This window comes from Ceratotherium simum, chromosome 26 (assembly GCF_057802395.1).
Source record: "Ceratotherium simum simum isolate JZ-2026a chromosome 26, ASM5780239v1, whole genome shotgun sequence".
NCBI lineage: Eukaryota > Metazoa > Chordata > Mammalia > Perissodactyla > Rhinocerotidae > Ceratotherium > Ceratotherium simum.
Window position 1 is genome coordinate 25,898,011 of NC_141925.1, and position 24,977 is coordinate 25,922,987.

Below are 24,977 nucleotides of genomic sequence, written 5' to 3' on the forward strand. Positions count from 1 at the left end.
TCTATTTATCTCAGTATCTATGATCTTATACAAGATGTCTAGTTTTCAGCCCCCATATTACAAGACTTAAAGACTTAAAAGGGAAAAAAAAGAAATTTTGAGAGACAAAGCAATTGTCATACCAGACTTAAATATGACATGGATGTTGCAATTATCTGACAGGGAATTTAAAATAACTATGATTAACACGTTAAAAACTCTAATAGAAAATGTGTGCAATGTGCAAGATAAGATGAGCAATTTCAGCAGAGATGAAAACTATAAGAAAATCAAATGAAAATATTAGAAATGAAATATAGTGTCAGCAATAAAGCATGCTTTTGATGGGCTCATCAGTATATTCAACTATGTCAAGATTGCTTCAGTAAACTCTAAGTCTACAGAAATTAGAAAAATTGAAACACCAGAGAGAAAAAGAGTGAGAAGAAAAGATATAAAAAAAGATATGTCAATCAAAAATGCTGAGATAGGGGCTGGCCCGGTGGTGTAGTGGTTAAGTTCACATGCTCTGCATTGGCGGTCCAGGGTTCGCAGGTTCACGTCCTGGGAGCGGACCTATGCACTGCTTATCAAGCCATGCTGTGGCAGTGTCACAGATAAAGTAGAGGAAGATGGGCATGGATGTTAGCCCAGGGCCTATCTTCCTCAGCAAAACGAGGAGGATTGGCAGATGCTAGCTCAGGGCTAATCTTACACACACACACACACACACACACACACAAATGCTTAGATAAGCATTATTGGATTCCCAGAGAAAGAAGAGAGAACAAAGAAGAAGAAATATTTCAAGAAATAATGGTTAAGAATGTTGAGATGGTTGGGGCACTGATGCAGGAGGGCACGCAGGGCCATGGGGCATGCACAGGAAAGGGCTTGTGGGAAAGTGGAGAATGCAGAGGCCAAGTGAGACTCACTGTGGGAGCCTCATGTGAGCACACTGGGGTTGCCTGCCATGGGTCCCCCTGCACTTCAATCTCAGGTGATACTGGGGCCTTCTCTACGATTCTGCTTCTTCCCCTCAGGCTCAGCTCCCTCTGGCAATGTGGTGGGCAGGAGCACAGCATCCAGCCCTTCCATCTTGTCCCATCCAGTTTCAGAAGTGATGTCTTCAAGATGGTGACATAGTTTATGCCTGACTTCAGTCCCCCTCACAAGAAGACCAAGCCAGCTATCCTAGCTAGGAGCTATCCAGAGAAAAGAAACCATTGTGAAAATTCCAGAACATGGGGGTTAGAAACAAGCATACTTCTGGACCACAGAGATTGAGAAGAACCACATTAGAAGCGTAAGAGAAACAGCTACACTCTGACTGCATCACCCCTCAGCACATAGCCACACTTAGAGAGCCCCACTGGGCCTATAGTTTCTCTAGTGGGGAAAAAGGGAGCCCAAAGTGAACACTCAGCTCCCTCAGCATTGTGGAATGCTTCCCAGTAATCCTACTTTAGTCTCAGCTCACAGGACTGAGCTGAGAACTACTTCAAACAAATGGAACTACTTCAAACTAAAAATCTTATGTATGGCAAAGAAAAGCATCAACAAAATGAAAAGGAAGCCTACTGAATGGGAAAAAATACTTGCAGATTATATATCTGATAAGGTTTTGATATCCAAAATATGTAAAGAACACATAAAACTCAACAGCAAAAAAACCAATCTGATTAAAAAATGGACAGATGATGTGAATAGATAGTTTTTCCAGAGAAGATACACAGATGGCCAACAGGCACATGAAAAGATGCTCAAAATCACTAATTATTAGGGAAATGCAAATTGAAACCACTATGAGATATTATCTCACACCTGTCAGAATGGCTATTATTAAAAAGACAAGAAGGGGCCAGCCCAGTTGCGCAAGTGGTTAAGTGCGCATTCTCCGCTGCAGCAGCCTGGGGTTCGCTGGTTTGGATCCCAGGCGTGCACCAATGCACCACTTGTCAAGCCATGCTGTGGCAGCGTCCCATATAAAGTGGAGGAAGATGGGCACGGATGTTAGCCCAGGGCCAGTCTTCCTCAGCAAAAAGAGGAGGATTGGCAGATGTTAGCTCAGGGCCAATCTCCCTCACAAGAAAAAAGAAAGACAAGAAATAACAAGTGTTGGAAAGGATGTAAAGAAAAGAGAACCATCGTACACTGCTGGTGGGAATATAAATTGGTACAGCCACTATTAAAAGGCAGTATGGAGATTCCTCAAAAATTTAAGAATAGAACTACCATATGATCCAGCCATTCCACTTCTGGGTATTTATCTAAAGGACATGAAAACACTAATTCAAAAAGATATTTGCACTCTTATGTTTATTGCAGCATTATTCACAATAACCAAGACTTGGAAACAGACTAACTGCCCATCAACGGGTGAATGGATAAAGAAGATGTGGTATGTATACACAATGGAATACTACTCAACCATAAAAAAGATGAAATCTTGCCATCTGTGACAACATGGATAGACTTTGAGGGTATTATGCTAAGTGAAATAAGTCAGATGGAGGAAGACAAGTACCGTATGATTTCACTCACATGTGGAAGATAAACAAACACATAGATACACAGAACAAATTGGTGATTACCAGAGGGGAAAGGGGTGAGAGGAGGGTGAAAGTAGTAAAGGGGTACTTTTGTACAGTGACAGGTGGCAGTTAGACTCTTAGTGGGGAACAGGATGTAGTTTATATAGAAGGTGAAATACAATGATGCACACCTGAAATTTATACAACGTTATAAATTAATGTTACCTCAATAAAAAAAGAAATGGGGATCTATAAACTGTCTGACAAAAAACTTAGAATAATCCTCTTAAAGGAGTTAAAAGAACTACAAGAACATACGATAGACTATTTAAAAAATTAGGAAAACAATGCATGAACAAAATGAGAAGTTCAACAAAGAAATAAAAATTACAAAAAAATAGAAATCCTGGAGCTGATGAATACAACAACTGTATTGAAAAATTCAATAGTGAGCTATAACAAAAGACTTGATCAATCAGAAGAAAAACTCTGTAAACTAGAAATAAATCATTTGAAATTATTCAGTCAGAGAAATAAAAAGAAAAAAGTATGAAAAAGGTTGAAGAAAGCCTATGAGATGTATGGGATACTACCCAGATAACAGTACATGCCTTTTGAGAATCCCAGAAGAAGAAGAAAAAGAGAAATGGACAAGAAGTCTATTTAAAGCAGTAATGGGAAAATTCATATCTGGGAAACAATGGACATCCAGATTTATCCAGATTTATGAAGTCCAACGTAACCCAAATATGTTGATCTGAAAAAAGTCTGCACCAAGACACATTATATTTAAATTGTCAGAAGTAAAAGACAAAGAAATAAGTTTGAAAGCAGCAAGAGAAAAGTGACTTGTCACATATAAGGGAACCCCATAAGACTATAGGTGGATTTCTCAACAGAAATTTTACAAGCTAGGAGAGAGTAAGATGATATATTCAAAATACTGAAAGAAAAAACTGTCAGACAAGAATCCTATATCCAGCAAAGTTGTCTTTCAGAAATGAAAGAGAAATAAAGACTTACTCATACAAACAAAATCTGAGGGAGTTCATTACCATTTGACATGTCTTATAAGAAATACTAAAGGGCTTCTTCAAGCAGAAATAAAAAGATGCTAATTAACATTGTTAAAAATATATGAATGCTGGTGTAAAACTCAATAATAAATACATAGTCAAAGTCAGATTCTCTAATATTGTAATGGTGGTGCATAATTCACTTACAGCTCTAGTTCAAAAGTTTAAAAATAACCATAACTACAGTAATATTTTATCAGATGCACAATAAAATAATACATAAATTTTAACATCAACCTAAAACTTACAGGGGGAGAAATAAACACATAAACTTTCTGTATGCTATAAAAGTTAAATTGTAACTATTAGTAAGATGTTATAAATATAAGATATGTAAGCCTCATGGTAACCACAAAGAAAAAACCTATAGTAGATACACAAAGTATTATAATAAAAGAGTGAAAGCATACTACTACAAAACTCATCAAATCACAAAGGAATAGAGAAAGATAAGGAGCAAAGAACAAAGGATCTACAAGCAGTCAGAAACAATTAACAAAATGGCAATAGTAAGTACTTATCTATTATTCTACTTAAAGGTGCTTTAACCTTTAAATAATTCTCCAATAAAAAGACATAGCAGGCTGAATGAATTTTTAAAAAGTTCAAATGATATACTGTCTACAAGAGACTAACTTTAGCTTTAAGGACACAGTAGACTGAGAGTGAAGGGATGAAAAGATACATTTCAAGCAAATAGTACCCAAAAGAAAGCAGGGGTAGCTATACTTATATAAGACAAAATAGACTATAAGCTATAATGATAAAGAGGCCAATCCATCAAGATGATGTATCAATTATAAATATGTACTCAACATTAGAGCAACTAAATATATAAAGAAAATACTATCAGAACTGAAAGGAGAAAGAAATAGCAATACAATAGTAGTTGGGGACTTGAATACCCACTCTCAACAACAGATAGATCATACAGATGGAGAATCAATAAGGAAACAGCAGATTTGAACAACACAACAGACCAAATGGGCCTAACAGTCATATACAGAGCATTCCATCCAACAGCTGCAGAACACATTCTTCTCAGGTGCACATAGAACATTTTCTAGGATAGATCAGATATTAGGCCACAAAACAAGCCTCAATAAATTCAAAATCATAGAAATAATATCAAGTATCTTTTCTAATCATAACGGTATGAAATTAAAAATCAAGAACTGAAGGAAAGCTAGAAAAATCACAAATACATGAAAATTAAGCAACACACTCCTCAACAACAAATGGATAAAGGAAGAAATCAAAGGAAAATTTAAAAAAAATATATTGAGACAAATGAAAATGGAAATATACCAAAACTTATGAAATGCAGCAAAAGCAATTCTAAGAAGAAAGTTTATAGCAGTAAATGCATACATCAAGAAAATAAGATCTCAAATAAACACACTAATTTCACTCCTCAAGGAACTAGAAAAATATGAACAAACTAAGCCCAAAGTTAGCAGAGGGAAGGAAATAATGAAGATAGAACAGAAATAAATAAAATAGAGAACTAGAACACAAAAGAAAAGATTAACAAAACTAAGAGATTATTCTTTGAAAAAATAAAAAATTAACAAACTTTTAGTTTTGTTAACGAAGAAAAACGGAAAGAACTCAAATAAATAAAAATATACATGAAAAAGAAGACATTACCATTGATACCAAAGAAATATAAAGGATCATAAGAGACTACTATGAACAACTATATGCCAACAATTAGACAGCCTAGAAGAACTGGACAAAATCATAGAAACATGCAACCTACCAAGACTGAATCACGAAGAAAGAGAAAATCTGAATAGATCAGTAATGAGTGAGAGATTTAATCAGTAATCAAAAACCTCTCAACAAAAAAAGCCCAGAACCACGTGGCTTCACTGGTGAATTTTACCAAGCATTTGAAGAAGAATTAGTGCCAATCCTTCTCACTCTTCCTAAAAATAGAAAAGGAAAGAACAGTTCCAAAAAACGTTAATGAAGCCAGCAATACCCTATCCCAGAGCCAGAAAAGGAAACCAAAAGAAAAGAAAACTACAGGCCAATATCCCTGATGAATCTAAATGCAAAAATTCTCAATAAAGTACTAGCAAAATAAATTCAGTAGTACACTAAAGGATCATACACCATGATCAAATGGGTTTATCCCTGGGACACAAGATGGTTCAATATATGTAAATCAATAAACATGATATATCAAATTAATAGAATGAAGGATAACTATCATAAGATCATCTCAATAAATGCTGAAAAACCATCATCATCGATTCATGATAAAAATTCTCAACATATTGGATATAGAAGGAATGTACCTCAACATAATAAAGGCAATATATGACAAGCCCACAGCTAACATCATACTCAATAGTGAAAAGTTGAAAGCTTTTCATCTAAGAACAAGAACAAGACAAGGGTCCCCACTCTCACCTCTCCTATTCAACATGGTACTGGACATTCTAGCCAGAGCAATCAGGTAAGGAAAAGAAATAAAAGACGTCTGAATCATAAAGGAAGAAGTAAAATTGTTTCTGTTTGCAGATGACTTGATTTTATATATAGAAAATCCTAAAGACTCCACCAAAAATCTATTAGAATTGTTAAACCAATTCAGTAAATTTGAAGAATACAACATAGAAAAATCATTTCAATTTTTATACACCAACAACAAACTATCTGAAAAAGAAATTAAGAGAACCATCCCATCTACAATAGCATCAAAACTAATAAAATACTTAGGAATAAATTTAACCAAGAAGGGGATAGATCTGTACACTGAAGTCTATAAGACATTGACCAAATATATTGAAGAAGACACAAATAGAAAGATATCCCATGTTCATTGATTAGAAGTATTAATATTGTCAAAATGTCCATACTACCCAAAGCCATCTACAGATTTATTTTAATCCCTTTTAAGTTTCCAATGGTATTTTTTACAGAAATAGAAAAAAAAATCCTGAAATTTGTATGGAACCACAAATAACCAAAGCAATCTTGAGAACGAAGAACAAAGCTGAAGGTCTCAAACTTCCTGATTTCAAACTATATTACAAAGCTATTTTAGTCAAAACAGTATGTCACTGGCATAAAAATAGACACATGGACCAATGAAACAGAATTGAGAACCCAGAAATAAATCCATGCATATATAGTCAGCTCATATTTGACAGGAAAGACAAGAATTCTCAATGAGAAAGGACATTACCATTAATAAATGGTGCTGGGAAAACTGGAGATTAATACGCAAATGAATAAAACTAGATCTCCATTTTACATTTCTCACAAAAATTAACTCAAAATGAGGCTTCAATATAAGACTGAACCTGTAAAATTCCTAGAAGAAAACATAGAGAAAAGCTCCTTAACATTGGTCTTGGCAATAATCTTTTGGATGTGACACCTAAAGCAAAACCAATAAAAGCAAAAATAAACTAGTGGGACTACACCAAACTAAACAGCTTCTGCAGAGCAGAAGAAACAATCAACAAAATGAAAAGATAACCTACAGAATGGGAGAAAATATTTGTAAATCATTTATCTGATGAGGGGTTAATATCCAAAACACATACAAAACACTTACAACTCAGCAATAATCCAATTAAATCATGCAAAGGACCTGAACAGACATTTTTCCAAAGACAGTCAAATGGCCAATAGGTGTACATGAAAAGTTGCTTAACATTACTAATCATCAGGGAAATGCAAATCAAAACCAAAATGAGATATCACCTCACATCTGTTAGAATGTTAGAATTACCAAAAACAAAAAACAAAAAACACAAGAGATAACAATTGCTGGTGAAGACGTAGAGAAAAGGGAACATTTGCACACTGTTGGTGAGAATGCAAATTTTTACAGTCAATATGAAAAACAGTATTGAGGTTTCTCAAAAAAATAAAAACTGAACTGTAATATGATTCAGCAATTCCACTTCTGTGTATATATCCAAAGGAAATGAAATCACTGTCTGAAAGAGATATCTATACTACCATGTTCATTGCATCACTGTTTATAATACTCAAGACATGGAAACAATCTAAGCATTCATCAGTAGATGAATGTTAAACGAAATTATATATATATATTTATATATACAGTGGAATATTATGCAACCATAAAAAGGAGGAAAGCCTGCCATTTGCAACAACATGGACGAAACTTGAAATCATTATGCTAAGTGAAATAAGTCAGGTGGAGAAAGACAAATACTGTAAATCTCACTTCCATGTGTAGTCTAAAGTCTAAACTCATAGAAACAGAGAACTTATTGATGGTTGCCTGATCCAGGGAGTGGAAATGGGGTAATGCGAGATGGTGGTCAAAAGGTACAAACTTCCAGGTGTAAAATAAATAAATTTTGGTAATGTACAGCATAGTGACTACAATTAGCAATACTGTAAAGTATATTCGAAAGTTGTTAAGAGAGTAGATCTCAAAAGTTCTCAATATAAAAAAATATTGTAACTATGAGGTGATGGATGTGTTTACTAAACCCACTGTGGTAATTATTTTACAATATATACATATATCAAATTACTATGATTTGACATATGTATATACATGTACATTGTTAAACTTATACACTGTTACATGTCAATGATATCTCAGTAAATCTGGGGAAAATAAGAATTTTGAAAGATTAATAATAAATACATAGCCATGGATACAAGAAGTTCAGAGAACACCACTCAGGATAATTAACAACAACAACAAAGTGACCTCGACATATTATATTCAAACTGCTAAAAGAGAAAGTCAAAGAGAACATTTTGAAACCAACCAGAGAAAAAGATACATTACATAGAGAGGAATAAAAATAATAATGACAGTGACCTTCTGTTTAGAAACCATTCAAACTAGAAGAGAATTGAGTGACATATTTAAATTGCTGAAAAAAAAATTACCGTGCCTTACCAGAATTATACACCCAATGAAAATATCAGGGCACACACACAAGGCAAGACTATGTTGACAGTGTGTATGGCCTGTGGGTGCTGGGGCTTGTCAGGTGCAGAAGACTTGTGCTTCTCAAACAGGCACGAAGGGGATCAGCCACACCTTCTAAAGCCTGAAACAACTGGGTGCTCCTGTGCCTGGAGCCAGCCCCACTCAGCTGCAATCTTGAGAGAGCTAACAATAGTCTTGTAGGCTGAAACGTTACAGCAATTGTAAGCCCTTGAGCCCAGCAACCAGCAATACTGGGGGCCTACTCAACAGATAAACTGCAACAGAAATGTGCTGTTAGACCTTGCAGCCAACTGTGCTGGGGCTCCCCAATCCTGAGTCCATAGCAGCCACATGAAGCTGAGCATTACAACCAACTGGCCAGAATGACAGCCCAGCCTCCCTGGGCACCTGCAGCAAGAGCAACCCTGCCACAACAGAAGGACACATGTTGCCCACACAAGGATCACTCCCGGAATACTTGGAACTGGTGACAAGAGGGAAGCACACTGCTGGGCCTCATAAGTAATCTCTTACATCTCCAAGATCAGGAGATGTATCTGACCTACCTAATACATAGATATAAGCACAGAGAAAGAGGCAAAATGAGGAGACAAAGGAATACATTCCAAATAAGGAAGGAGGACAAAACTCCAGAAAAAGAACTAAACAAAACAGAAATGAGCAATCTACCTGACAAATAGTTCAAACAAAATGTCATAAGGATGCTCACGGATCTTGGGAGAAGAATGGATGAACTCAGTGATAACATCAACAAAGAATTGGAAAAATATACAGAAGAACCGATCAGAAGTGAAGAATACAATAGTGGAAATGAAAAATTCACCAGAGGGACTCAAACGCAGAGTAGATGAAACAGAAGAACGGATCAGTGAACTGAATAAAAGACTAGAAGAAGGCACCCAAGCTGAACAGATAAAAGAGAAAATAATTAAAAAGAATGAGGATAGTCTAAGGGACCTGTGGGACAACATCAAGCACACTAGCATCCATGGTACAGGTGTCCCAGAAGAAGAAGAGAGAGACAAAGGGACAGAGAATCTATTTGAAGAAATAATAGCTGAAAATTTTCCTAACCTAAGGAAGGAAACTGACGTCCAGGTACAGGAAGCACAGAGAGCACCAAACAAGATAAACCCAAAGAGGCCCACACCAAGACACATTATAATTAAAATGTCTAGAATTAAAGATAAAGAGATAATCCTAAAAGCTGCAAGAGAAAGGCAACAAGTTACATACGAAGGAAACCCATAAGGCTATCAGCTGACTTCCCAGCAGAAACCTTATAGGCTAGAAGGGAGTGTCATGATATATTTAAAGTCTTGAAAGGAAAAAACCTACAGCCAGGAATACTCTACCTGGCAAGATTATCATTCAGATTGGAAGGAGAGATGAAGAGTTTCCCAGACAAGAAAAATTAAAGGAGTTTATCACCAAGAAACTAGTCTTACAAGAAATGCCAAAGGGACTTATTTAATGGTGAAAGAGAAGACCACAAATAAGAATAAGAAAATTATCAAAAAAAAAAAAGGAATAAAATCACTGGCAAAGGCAAAAATACAGTAAAGGTAGCAGATCAACCACCTATGAAGATAATATGAAGGTCAAAAGACAAAAGTACTAAAATTACTTATTTCCATGATAAAAGGGTAATGGATAAACACACACAATAAAAGAGTTAGATATGAGACCAAAAATGTAAAATGTGGGAGGAGGGAGCTATTAGGGAGAGCTTTTAGAAAGAGGTCAAACTAAAGAGACCATCAACTTAATATAGATTGCTATTTACATAGCTGGTTATATACGAACATCTTGGTAATCACAAACCAGAACCCTGTAATAAATACACAAAAAAATAAGAGAAAGGAACGCAAACATAACAGTAAAGAAAGCCATCAAACCACAAGGGAAGAAAGAAAGAGAAGAAGAAAGGAATAGAGAAGGACTACTAAAACACCCCCCAAAAAATTTAAAATGGCAGTACGTACATACTTATCAATAGCTACTCTAAATGTCAATGTATTAAATGCTCCAATCAAAAAGCATAGGGTGGCTGATTGGACAAAAAAACAAGACCCATATATATGCTGTATACAAGAGACACACTTCAGACCTAACGACACCCACAAACTGAAATTGAAGGGATGGAAAAAGATACTCCACGCAAATGGCAATGAAAAGAAAGCTGGGGTAGCAATACTTATATCAGACAAAATAGACTTTAAAACAAAAACTGTAACAAGAGACAAAGAAGGGCACTACATAATGATCGATGGAACAATCCAACAAGAGGATATAGCTCTTGTAAATATCCATTCACCTAACATAGGAGCACCTAAATACATAAAGCAATTATTAACAGACATATAAGGAGAAATAGACAATGGCACAGTGGTGGGGGACTTTAACACTCCACTTACACCAATGGATAGATCATCCAAAGAGAAGATCAATAAGGAAACATTGGCCTTAAATGATACATTAGAATCAGAACATTGAATCCAAAAACTGAAGAATATACATTCTTTTCAAATGCACATGGAACATTCTCCAGGACCTATCTCATAAGAGGCCACAAAACAAGTCTCAATAAGTTTAAGAAGACTGAAATAATACCAAGCATCTTTTCTGATCACAACAGTATAAAACTGGAAATCAACTACAGGAAAAAAATCAGAAAAGCCACAAATATGTGGAGATTAAACAAAATGCTACTGAACAATTATTGGGTCAATAAAGAAATCAAAGGAGGAATCAAAAAATACCTGGAAACAAGTGAAAATCAAAATACGACATGCCAAAATTTATGGGATACAGCAAAAGCAGTTCTAAGAGGGAAATTTATAGCCATACAAGCCTACCTCAACAAACAAGAAAAATCTCAAATAAACAATCTAACAGTGCACCTAAGGAACTAGAAAAGGAGGACAAAGCCCAAACTCAGTAGAAGGAAGGAAATAATAAATATCAGAGCAGAAATAAGTGAAATAGAGACTAAAAACACAACGGAAAAAAATCAATGAAACTGAGAGCTGGTTCTTTGAAAAGATAGACAAAATTGATAAACCTTTAGCTAGATTCACCAAGAAAAAAAGAGAGAAGTTTCAAATAAACAAAATCAGTAATGAAAGAGGAGAAATTACAATGGACACCTCAGAAATACAAAAGATTACAAGAGAATACTACAAAAAGTGATATGCCAACAAATTGGATAATCTAGAAGAAATTGGTAAATTCTTAGACTCATACAACCTTACAAAACTGAATCAAGAAGAAATAGAGAATTTGAATAGAACAATCCCCAGTAAGGAGATTGGAACTGTAAAGAAAAACCTCCCTAAAGATAAAAGTCCAGGACAGAGAGCTTCCCTGGTGAATTCTACCAAACATTCAAAGAAGACTTAATACCTATCCTTCTCAACTCTTTGAAAAATTGAAGAGGAGGGGCAGCTTCCTAACTCATCCTACAAGGCCAAGATTACTTTGATACCAAAACCAGACAAGGACAACACAAAAAAGGAAAATTACAGGCCAATATCAGTGATGAACACTGACGCAAAAATCCTCAACAAAGTACTAGCAAATAGAATACAAAAATACATTAGAAAGATCATACACTATGGTGAAGTGAGATTTATTCCAGGGATACAGGGATGGTACAACATACACAAATCAATCAACATGATACACCTCATTAACAAAATGAAGAATAAAAATCATATGATCATCTCAATAGATGCAGAGAAAGCATTTGACAAGATACAGCATCCATTTATGATAAAAAAAAAACTCTGGATAAAATGGGTATAGAAGGAAAGCACCTTAATGTAATACAGCCCATATATAACAAACCCACAGCTAATATCATTCTCAATGGAGAAAAACTGAAAGTTATCCCTCTAAGAACAGGAACCAGACAAGGATGCCCACTTTCACCACTCTTATTTAACATAGTATTTGAAGTTCCAGCCAGAGCGATCAGGCAAGAAAAAGAAATAAAAGGTATCCAAATTGGAAAGGACGAAGTGAAACTGTCGCTATTTGCAGATGACGTGATTTTGTATATAGGAAACCCTAAAGAATTCCCCAAAATCTTTTAGAAATAATAAATGAATATACTAAATGTTCAGGATACAAAATGAACGTACAAAAATCAGTTGTGTTTCTATACACCAATGATGAAGTAGCAGAAAGAGAAATTAAGAACACAATTCCATTTACAATGGCAACAAAAAAAAATAAAATACCTAGGAATAAACTTAACCAAAGAAGTAAAAGATCTATACACTGAAAACTATAAAACATTGTTGAAAGAAATTGAAGAAGATGCAAAGAAATGGAAAGATATTCTGTGCTCTTGGATTGGAAGAATTAACATAGTTTAAAAGTCCATACTTCCTAAAGCAATCTGTAGATTCAATGCAATCCCTATCAAAGCCCCAACAACCTTTTTCACAGAAATAGAATGAATAATCCTAAAATTTATATGGAACCACAAAAGACCCTGAATAGCCAAAGGAATCCTGAGAAAAAAAAACAAAGCTGGAGGTATCACACTCCCTAATTTCAAAATAGACTACAAAGCTATAGCAATCTAAACATCCTGGTACTGTCACAAAAACAGACACACAGATCAATGGAACAAAACTGAGAGCCAGGGCCGGCCCCGTGACTTGGCGGTTAAGTGCGTGTGCTCCGCTGCTGGCGGCCCGGGTTCGGATCCCGGGCGTGCACCGAGGCACCACTTCTCCGGCCATGCTGAGGCCGTGTCCCACATACAGCAACTAGAAGGATGTGCAGCTATGACATACAACTATCTACGGGGGCTTTGGGGGAAAAGTAAATAAAATTATAAAAAAAAAAACTGAGAGCCAGAAATAAACTCGCACATCTATGGAGAGCTAATTTTTGACAAGAGAGCCAAGAACATACAATGGAGAAAGGAAAGTCTCTGCAATTAAAGGTGTTATGAAAACTGTACAGCCACGTGCAAAAGAATGAAAGTAGACCATTATCTTACACCATACACAAAAATTAACTCAAAATAGATTAGAGACTTGAAGGTAAGACCTGAAACCATGAAACTTCTAGAAGAAAACATAGGCAGTACTCTCTTAGACATTGATCTTAGCAGCATATTTTCAAGTACCATGTCTTACCAGGCAAGGGAAACAATAGAAAAAAAAAACAAATAAGACTACATCAAACTAAAAGTCTTCTGCACAGCAAAGGAACCCATCAACAAAACTAAAAGAGAACCTAACAATTGGGAGAAGATATTTGCAAACCATATATCTGATAAGGAGTTAATCTCCAAAATATATAAAGAACTCATACATCTCAACAACAAAAAAACTAACAACCCAACTAAAAAATGGTCAAAAAATGAACATTTCTCCAAAGATGATATACAGATGGCCAACAGGCACATGAAAAGATGTTCAACATCATTAACTATCAGGGAAATGCAAATCAAAACTACAACAGATATCACCTCACTCCCATCAGAATGGCTATAATTAACAAGACAGGAAACAACAAGGGTTGGAGAGGATGTGGAGAGAAGGCAACTCTCATACACTGCTGGTGGGAGTGCAAACTGGTGCAACCACTGTGGAAAACAGTATGGAGATTCCTCAAAAAATTAAGACTAGAACTACCATAGGATCCAGCTATTCCACTGCTGGGTATTTATCCAAAGAACATGAAAACACGAATGGGTCAAGACACATGCACCCCTATGTTTATTGCAGCATTATTCACAATAGCCAAGACTTGGAAGCAACCTAGGTACCCATCCAGGGATGAATGGATAAAGAAGATGTAGTATATATACACGATGTAATACTACTCAGCCATAAGAAATGATGACATCCAGCCATTTGTGACAACATGGGTGGAACTTGAGCGCATAGTACTAAGCAAAATAAATAAGAGATAGAAAGTCAAATACTGTATGATCTCACTACTAAGTAGAAGATAAAAACAACAATCACATGGAGACAGAGATTGGATTGGTGGTTTCCAGAGGGGAATGGGGGAGGGAGGAGGGCGAAAGAGATGGTTAGGCACATGTGTGTGGTGATAGATTGTAATTAGTCTTTGGGTGGTGAACATGATGTAATCTATACAGAAGTCAAAATACAATGATGTACACTTGAAATTTATATAATGTTATAAACCAATGTTACCACAATAAAAAATAAAATTAAATAAACATAAAAAAATAAAGACAGTATATTTAGCAATACTAAACTGAGAATACAATCAAATAAGAAATAAGAAAAAATACTCAATTCCTCACTATTTCTGCTCTTAGAAGACAGGATTTAATATATATGGAAAATTCTGAGTTCTTATCTACTTATGAAGAGAACATTTTGATTCATATAATCTGAAGATAATTTTAATGTAACAATAATAGATTTGGACACTCCACTGTCCTCTCTGCCCTAGACTCTCTTGTGACAGGCTTCTCTCACTTTAAAACTGTAGCCCAGGGAGGTACCAGATCAAAGTGCCTTTTGTGTCCATGGAACAAAATATAGCCCATTGTCTTATCAGGAAAGGACCAGAAACATTTGTCTCATTAGCACCAAGGTCTCAACCACAAAGCAAATAGAGCAAGCAGGAGTTTCCATAGTATCATTACTATTTCTTTCTTTTTTCTTTTTCTTTCTCAGGTTTTGCCCTGAGCTAACATCTGTTACCAATCTTCCCCTTTTTGTCCTTTTATGTGGGCCACCACCACAGCACAGCTACTAACAGATGAGTGGTGTAGGTCCACACTGGTGAACCGAACCCAGGCTGCCAAAGTGGAGCATGATAAACTTAACAACTAGGCCACTGAGGGTGGCTGTCATCACTATTTCTTAACAAATGTCTTCTAATGAGGCAAAAGTTCTTTCTTATAGTATTTGTTTTTATAAAATGCCCATATCTATGTAGAAAACTTAAATGTTTCAGATTCTACTAATTTGAAATTTCTGATCATTTAAATCTTTTTCTTGAATTCACCTTTGCACATCCATAAATAAAACAAATTAAGAAGTAAACAAAATAGGTATATAAAAATATAAGATTTAACCTACTATTTAAAGCATTATTTTATATACATTTACATGACATGGAAGTGCTAATCATAGATTATTTTAATTCTTCATGATAGTAAGTACACATGGACTACATCTAGCAAATGGGAAAATGTACTATAAATTATAAAAGACTCTACAAGCTCTGACAAGCCCTGATGTTTAACCTGTACTCACTGAACTCTGTTTTCCAGTGGCACTGGTGACAGTTAACTGAATAAGAAAAGTTGATACCAGCTCAAGACAAGGTTGACATAAGGGAAGCCATATTGTAGAAAAGAAAACCTGTTGTAACTTTGAATGACCTCTGACTAACTAACCCAGCTGGATATGCACCCTCCAGGAGATCTACTTGCTCTGTAGATTTTACAACCCCTGTTTGTGCATGTACCTCCCAGCTTCAGTAAGATGATATCTTTGTTCTTTTGAGTTCCCTAGGAATGGATGACCCCTGAACAGAGAGTCTATGCTGATAGCCATCATCAATGAAAACTGAAAGATCTGGTGTGGCGACTCCCAATCTGTAACCCCAGAGGGTCAACCTTCCTAACCCCTCCCCTATAACCCACCAGCCTGTACAACTGCTGTAAGATTTTTTATCCCTTTCAGATGGTTCTTTTGGACATTAGTCGGCCATCTTCCCTCTTGCTAGCAAGCTGTAATAAAAAGTCCTTTCTCTCCTATCACCTTGCCTCTTGACTATTGGAATGTCTTGTGGCAGGCAGATGAACTCCCTTTTTGGGTGGTAACATTATCTCTACTGGTCAAATCTTTGTTGGAAATTTATCTTCAACTTTAGGAAGGACACTAGAACACTGTACATCATTCCACATTTTGCATAGTTCCTGGTACAGTGTCAGTGCTCATTCAATAGCCTGGGAAAAAAGGGGCAAGAGAGAGAGGAAAAAAAGATGAAAGGAGAATGACAGGAGGAGAGGGAGAGAGAGAAAGAGAGAGGGAGAAATTAAGGAAAGAACCCAAAGGAGAGTGACTAGGCTAATAACAGAGCTTAAGTTAAAACATTATGTGAGAAGAGTGTAGATCTTCCAAGTTCTAATCACAAAATACAAAATTCTAACTCCGTGTGGTGATGGATGTTAACTTATTTTGGTAATCATTTTGCAATATACACATTTATCAAATTATTATGTTGTACACCTAAAACTAATACAATGTTATATGTCAGTTATATCTCAATTTAAAAAAAAATGTGAGAAAACTGGATATTTGAAGTGTGAGCAAAAGAGGCATTTTAGAGGAATAGATCTGAAAACACGTCAAGACTGTCATATGGAAAAGGGATTACATTTATTCTGTGGCACTCAAGAGAATGGTGAAAGGAGGGTAAGTTCCAAGGAGCTGATGTCATACAATATACGAGAAGGATTTTCTCATAATTAAAGTTATACAAAAATTAAATGGGTCTACTTCAGCCTTGAATTCCAATATAGGAGAATGATAAAAAACAAAGCATTCTCACATATTGATGAATTATACATTGGGATAATATCTTTATAGAGTGATTTGGTAATTACTATCAAATTTTAAATTGCATATACTTTCTGATTCAACAATTCTATTTCTAGAAAAATATTCCAACATGTCCATGAAAAGGTATGTAGGAGGATATTCAGTGCAGCATTGTATAAAATAGCAAAAAACAAAAACAAAAAATCCCAGAAATTACCTTATAGCTACCAAGAGGGGACTGGTTATTGAAGAAAAGTACATTCATAACAGCAAAAGTACAGAGCTATTAAGAATAAGGTTGATCTGTATGTGCTGATATGAAAAGTGGTCTGAAAATTAGTAATTGCTGATTAAAAAAAAACTAGGTTCAGAGGAGTGTTTTCTCTTTTCCATTGTTTGAAATTATCTTTTAATAATGCAAGAACATTGTTTGTAATATTTAACAGAGAAAATAAACTAAGTTGCCAGTTATAGAAGGGTTCAAAAACGGGTTGGAAGATTATGTGCTAAATTGTTTATAGGAAGCATTTATATATCAGGTTAAAGTTTGATTAATTGGCTTTTGGGATTCCTTCTAATTCTAAAATTTTATGATTTTAATGTTACATAAACAAAGGAGCATTCACCATGACTTAACTGCAGAAAAGGGGTCAAAGATAATATAGAATGGGCAAAACCCAGTGATTTAGTCACTGAGACATGACTTGGACAGTACTTTCACAAAAGCAATGAAGATGAAAGATGGATCAAGTGTGATTTTAAAAGTGTGGCTGATAGAAAAGTGAAGGTGGAATAAGCCATTCGCTCCAGAGGAGTAACAGGGAGAAAGAGAAGAGAAAAAATGTGATAGTTTGTTGGTTCAAACTGAGACATAGAAAAACATGCATGTTTGATGGAAGAGGAAAACACCAAGAAGAGAGCCGTTAGTTATTAAGACATAAACAAACGCTATTTAACATAGCTCAATACTCATGTATATATTTGACATTTTGGTCAAAAAGAATTCTAAAACCCAGTTTTCACCCATTCATACATTCTACTCTCTCTTTTAGCGTAATTTTTTAAGTGAATTACTATATGTTTTCCCTAGCACAGAGGCTCATCTTAAAATGGAGCTTAATTCAATCTCCCATTCAGAAAAGTAATAAAGCAGCAGCTACCCAACCACTTCCTAAAATAACCTTCATTTAAAAGTTATTTATAAACAGTACATAAAGTTCCACAAACATATGGATCAAAATAGTGCTATTCTTCTCATCTAATTGGAGGTTCTGACGTTTTAATTCGTTATTCCTTGGTGTTAAATAGAAATAGTCTTTTGCACTACTAAAAAGGCCTTTCAGACTCAAGATATATGCAACAAATATCTAAACTATCATTGATATTTAACTTCAATGAATATAAAAGTTAATTCACGTCCAAACATAAGCCTTTATCATCTAGGTCTATACCAGTTTTCTGAGTCAATATTTTGAAACTACACCATCTTGAAGTACAGAATGGAGAGTTCTATTTGAAAGATATACTCAACTATATCTTCATCATCAGGTATTTGTGTGGGCATACTCATTGGTTTTTCTGCCATGCCGGACTGAAAGAGCTGAAAATGAAGAAACAAAACTTTTTACAAATTACTTTAAAAGGCTATATTTCTACAATATAATTTAAATCAATAAGAAAGTCTAATATAGACACTATCTCAGGTTTTGGCTTTTAGTACACGCTACTGACCTGTTTTAAATTGTGGCTGTTTTGCTAGACAGGCTTTTATACAATAAATAATATATAATACTCAATGTATAAGCTACAGTAATGCATTTAACCATAAACACACAAAAAGCATCCAAAGAAAGATAAACTCCATTTTGAAAGCAAGAGGACAAAGAGTATTCTTCTTTAAAGGACTCCCTGTGTATGAGAAAGGGAAATATGGTATTTTGCTTTAAAAAGTGCCAAAAGAACCAGGAAGACATTTATAATTACTTACCTTTCCAGAGTAGCTTACCAGGGAAGGCTGGACTGTTACAGTGTACTTATAGAAAGAGAATTGGAAAAGCAGAGCTTATAAAATCTAAATAAGTCCCTTAGACCCTGAGCTAAATTAATGATAGTTGTCATTTATGAAGCACTTATTACACACCTAGCGTTGTGCTGAGTGCTTATGTGCTTTACTTCCTTTAGTAAGAGATATATATATTTTCAACGCCACATGCCAAATGAGAGAATTAGGATTCAGAAAAGTTAAGGAACTTACTTGCCCAAGATTTCAGCTATGCAGCAGACACAAGTCTGAACTAACTCCAAAGCTGATGTTGTTTCCACTGTCCCCAGTTATGGACCAAATATTCACTGTGTTTGCAACAGTTTGGAACAAGGGAGGAGAGGTACAAGAGAGCATGTTGTGCTGATTTCTAAGCAGAACTGCCTGATAAGGACATGCTACCCTACTTTTGAATACAGCACAAAGATACTGATAATATGAGGCATGTTTTAAAAGGAAATATATATTGGTATAGCAAGGAGAAAAAGCAAACAGAATCAAAGAATGGCTCTGTACCATGGTCTCTTCATTTGATATATCTGGAGGATTATTCCACTTTAGTATATAGATTTACCTCATTTTTTCCCTAATGGCAAATAGTGTTCTCTAACACAGATAGTGTTCTGTTCCATGGTATGGTTTACTCTAGTCTAGTACATATGAAAGTTCTATATTATTTAGCAGAACATTAATAGTGGATATTGCACCATATGATCCAGCTATTCCACTGCTGGGTATTTATCCAAAGAACTTGAAAACACCAATGCGTAAAGATACATGCACCCCTGTGTTCATTGCAGCGTTATTCACAATAGCCAAGACTTGGAAGCAACCTAAGTGCCCATCAAGGGACGAATGGATAAAGAAGCTGTGGTATATATACACAATGGAATACTACTCAGCCATAAGAAACAATGAAATCCAGCCATTTGTGACAACATGGATGGACATTGAGGGTATTATGCAAAGTGAAATAAGTCAGAGGGAGAAGGTCAAATACCGTATGATTTCCTTCATTAAGTAGTAGATAATAACGACAATAAACAAACACATACAGACAGAGATTGGATTGGGGGTTACCAGAGGGGAAGGGGGGAGGAAGGAGGGCGAAAGAGATAATTCGGCACATGTGTGTGGTGATGGGTTGTAATTAGTATTTTGGTGGTGAACATGATGTAATCTATGCAGAAATAGAAGTATAATGATGTACACCTGAAATTTATACAATGTTATAAACCAATGTTACTGCAATAAACAAAACATTAAAAAAAATAGTCGGTATTGCAGTGATTTCAAGCCTTTAATTACAATAAAAAATAAGCATTTAAACCATGGAAAAAGGGTTGCTTCTTAACTTCTTATACCTATCGTCTCTCAAAATTTGAAGTAAGTTACTATAAATTCGAGTCTCAACTTTCAGTTATGCAGATAAAAGAGTTCTGGAGAGCTAATGTAAGCATGATGACTATAGTTCATAATACTGTGTTGAATACTTGAAATTTGCTAAAAGAGTGCTCTTACCCCCCACATACACAAAAATGGTAATTATGTAAGGTGATGGATATGTTAATTAGCTTGATTTTGGTAATCATTTCACAATATATATGTATTTCAAAACATCACAATATATCCCTTAAATATATACAATTTTTATTTGTCAATTTATTTCAATAAAGCTGGAAAAAGAGAAAAGTATATATATATTTTAAAAGTATCTCTGTATAACTGCTGACTTTTTGGCAAGTCTGCAGAAGATGGTTTGAAAACTATAGATGCAAATTGTCCTATATTTAAAAACCTAATTAATGGTGACTTAACCAAATAGGGGCTTATCTCAACTAAATCTAGAGCAGAAGTTCTGAAAGCACGATCCTTGGGCCCCTGGAGATCCCTGAGACTCTTTCAGGGAGTCTATAAGGTCAAAATTTTTTTCTAATAATAATAAGATAATTTACATTTTCCACTGTGTTGACATTTTCACCGATGGTTCAAAAGCAATGGTGGGTAAATCTGCTACAACTTTAATCAAGGCAGTGACACCAAATTGTATTATTAGTCATTGTTAGTCATTTCACATATTCATGGCAAAAAGAAAAAGAAGGTGGGTACCCATAAAGCTTTTATGCTGTATACAAATGTGATGGCTGCCTTGAGTAAAACAAGTTACGTTATTGGGAGAAATAGTAACTCTTTTTTTCATGGAACACCAATTTCAATTGCAAAAACACCTGACAAACAGTAGTTTTTCAGGCTTGGTTATTTCTAAGATAGTTTCTTGAAAATGAATGAAGTGTGCTTTGTAACATGAAGAAAAATAACTGAAATGTCAACAAATAAGAGGCATAAACTGCAAGAGAAGCAAAAAGTTCATTTGGGGTCTCAAGAATTGCAATTCAGGGAGCACAGATTCAGGAAGAAACACAAATAGTGTCCCCCTAGGAAGTAAAATTCAGGGGCTTTTAAAGGAATTATTATTACAGTATTAATAAGAATATTTATTAGAAATAATTTTAATTGGAGTTGGAGGCAGAGAGCTAATCTTGGCTAAACATTGATTGACCATTGATTCTATTTCCAGAAAGTCCTCAGTCTTTGTGATCAGGTTGTCCATTCTCCTGCTGACTTAAAACAATTGCTTGTAAAACAATTGCCATTTTGGCCAGTTCAAAGGTTTGACCCAGCCCAAGGTTCAAGAAAGTAACGCAGTTTCTCTGGAAAGGCAGCTCTGACTCCATTTAAAATGGCTCCACTATAGTCAATTTTGACAGAAAATATATGTTGTAAATGATAAAATTTGAGCTTATAGTTTTTGGAAAAGTTGAATTCACCATCATGATCTTCACAGCTTCCTAATACTTACAAACTTTCCCAAAAAGATTGGTAAAGATATTAACAAATATAAATTTTTGATTTTGTATAATGAAATATGTCAGCATAAAATAAACTAGGGTTTCCCAACCTAGCACTATTGACATTTGGGGCTGCAAAATTCTTTGCTGTGGAGGGCTTTTCTGTGCATTGTAAGGTGTTTAGCAGCTTCTCTGGCCTCTACTCAGTCAGTAGCAACCCCCAAGTGTGACAACCAAACCTGTTCCCAGACATTGCGAAATATTTCTTGGAGAGTTAAATCACCCTCTGCTAAGAACCACTGGGCTAGATAAGTCAGTAAACAGGTATTTTCCAAATGACCAATGCATGACATTACAAAGTCATACATGAGTCAAGATCCATTTCAAGAGTGAGATAGACCAACAGATTTTATTTTAATAAAACAAAAAATGTATGAATATGATTTCAATTTCTACAGTGCAACTAATCTTGTCAAGTTTTGGTGGAGTATCAAAGGATATTCACAACTATGTGAGAAGACTATTAAAGGATTCCCTTTTCAAACTACATATCTATACGAAGCCAGATTTTCTTCAGAAACATCAACCAAAAGAACATATATCAAGAGGTTGGATGTAGAAACAGATATGAGAATTCAGTTGTCTTTTTTCTTTTTACTTTTTTTATTGTATTAAAAGATACATAACACAAAATTTACTATTTTAAGTTTGGCAGCATTCAATACAGTCACGTTGTTGTGTGACCATCACAACCATCCATCTCCAGAACTCTTTTCATTTTCTCAAACTGACACACTATATTCATTAAACAGTAACTGGCTATCCTCCCCACCACCCATAGCCCCTGGCAACCATCGTACTTTCTATTAACGTCGTAATTTGACTACTCCAGGTATCTTATGTAAGCGGAATCATACAATATTTGTCCTTTTGTGACTGAATTATTTTACTTAGCATAATGTGTTCAAGCTTCATCCATGTTGCAGCATGTGTCAGAAATTCCTTCCTTTTGAAGGTTGAATGATAGTCCATAGTATGTATATACTACATTTTGCTTATCATCCGTCTGTTAATGGACACTGGGTGTCTTCCACTTTTTTTGCTATTGTGAATAATGCTGCAATAAACATGAAAATACAAATTTCTCTTCAAGCCCTGCTTTCAATTCTTTTGGGTTTATAACTAGAAGTGGAATCACTGAAACATATTGTAATTTTATGTTTAATTTTTTGAGAAACTGCCAAACTGTTTTCCACAGCAGCTGTACCATTTTACGTTCCCACCAGTGATGCATGAGGGTTCCAATTTCTCCACATCATTGTCAACACTTGTACTTTCTTTTTTTTGAATAGTAGCCATCCTAGTGGAAGTGAAGTGGTATCTCATTGTGGTTTTGATTTGCATTTCCCTAATTATTAGTGATGTTAAACATCTTTTCATGTGTTTATTGGCCATTTATATACCTTGTTTGAAGAAATGTTTATTCAAGTCCTTTGCCCATTTTTAATCTGATTGTTTATTTGTTGTTGACTTGTAGAAGTTTTTATATATTCTGAATATTAACCCCTTACCAGATACATGATTTGAAAATATTTTCTCCCATTTTTTGGATTATCTCTTCACTCTATTACTAGTGTTTTTTGATGTACAAAAATGTTAAATATTGATGAAGTCCAATTTATCTATTTTTTCTTTTGTTGCCTGTGCTTTTGATGTTGTATACAAGATATTATTTTCCAGAATAATGTCATGAAGTTTTACTCCTGTTTTCTTCTAAGAGTTTTATAATTTTACCTCTCACTTTTAAGTCTTTAATCCATTTTGACTTAATTTTTGTTTATGGTGTAATTTTGTATATGGTGTAAATAATAATCTTCATTCTTTTGCACGTGAATATCCTGTTTTACCAATATAGTTTGTTGAAAAATCTGTTCTTTCCCCATTGAATCTTGGCACCCTAGTTGAAAATCATTTGATTATATATATGAGGGTTTATTTCTGAGCTTCCTATTCTATTTCATTGGTCTGTATGTCTATCTTTATGCCAGTGCCACACTGTTTTGATGACTCTAGCTTTGTAGTAAGTTTTGATATCAGGATATGTGAGACCTCCATCATTTTTCTTTTTTTTTTCCAAGACTGTTTTGGTTCTTCAGGATCCCTTGAGATTCCATATGAATTTTAGGACTGATTTTTCTATTTCTGAAAAAATGTTGTTGGGATTTTGATAGGGATGATATTAAATCTGTAGATCACTTTGCATAGTATTTACATCTTAACAATATTGTCTTCCAATTCATGAACACAGAGTGTCTATTTATTTGTGTCTTCATTAATTTCTTTCTCCAGCTTTCTTTTTTAAGCCAAACATTTAAAAGATTTTTAAAAATATAATTCTTCTAACCAAATTTCCTTTAAGAAAATATAGTTATTCTTCATAAAACTAGATTATATTCACATTGATAAGTAATGAGTTTATTATTATTATGTTAAAATGACATATTTTTAAAATTTGTATTCTAATATCTAACAATGAAAATGTTCATAGATATAACACATATAAAGAATCTCTTTGTGGTACTGCCTGGAGTTGGGTGAGACAGGTTAAAGACACAGTTCAGTTTAGACCAGCCTGTCAACAAATGGTCTTGACACAACTGAACATACATAAGTATAAAAGTAAACCTCAACCTAAATCTCACACCTTATATGAAAATTACTCAGAATGGATCGCTGCAATGTGTTGGGCCATACTTCATAGGTTAAGGGTATAGTCCTCCTCAAGACTGCTCTCACATCAGACACCAGCTATAAGTTCAAGAGTCCTCAGGACACTCTCACTTCTGACCACCTGGCTGCAAACTCAGGGGTTCCCATGGCACTCTCAGGTTTAATAATTCACTAGGATGATTCACATAACTCACTGAATCCTATTATACTCACAGTGATGTTCATTATGGGCAAATAATACATATTA

The 24,977-nt window shown here is 34.9% G+C and overlaps 1 protein-coding gene across 1 annotated transcript in view; it reads right to left on the minus strand.

Annotated features, from left to right (window-relative positions):
- Nucleotides 1-18,707, minus strand: part of LOC101409020 (septin-14) — a 98,991-nt gene extending 80,284 nt beyond the window's left edge. The window contains exon 1 of the mRNA XM_087449212.1: nt 18,642-18,707. Coding sequence (XP_087305338.1) covers nt 18,642-18,695 — 54 coding nt within the window. The 5' untranslated portion in view covers nt 18,696-18,707. The remainder of the gene's footprint in view (nt 1-18,641) is intronic.
- Nucleotides 18,708-24,977: the final 6,270 nt, after the last annotated feature.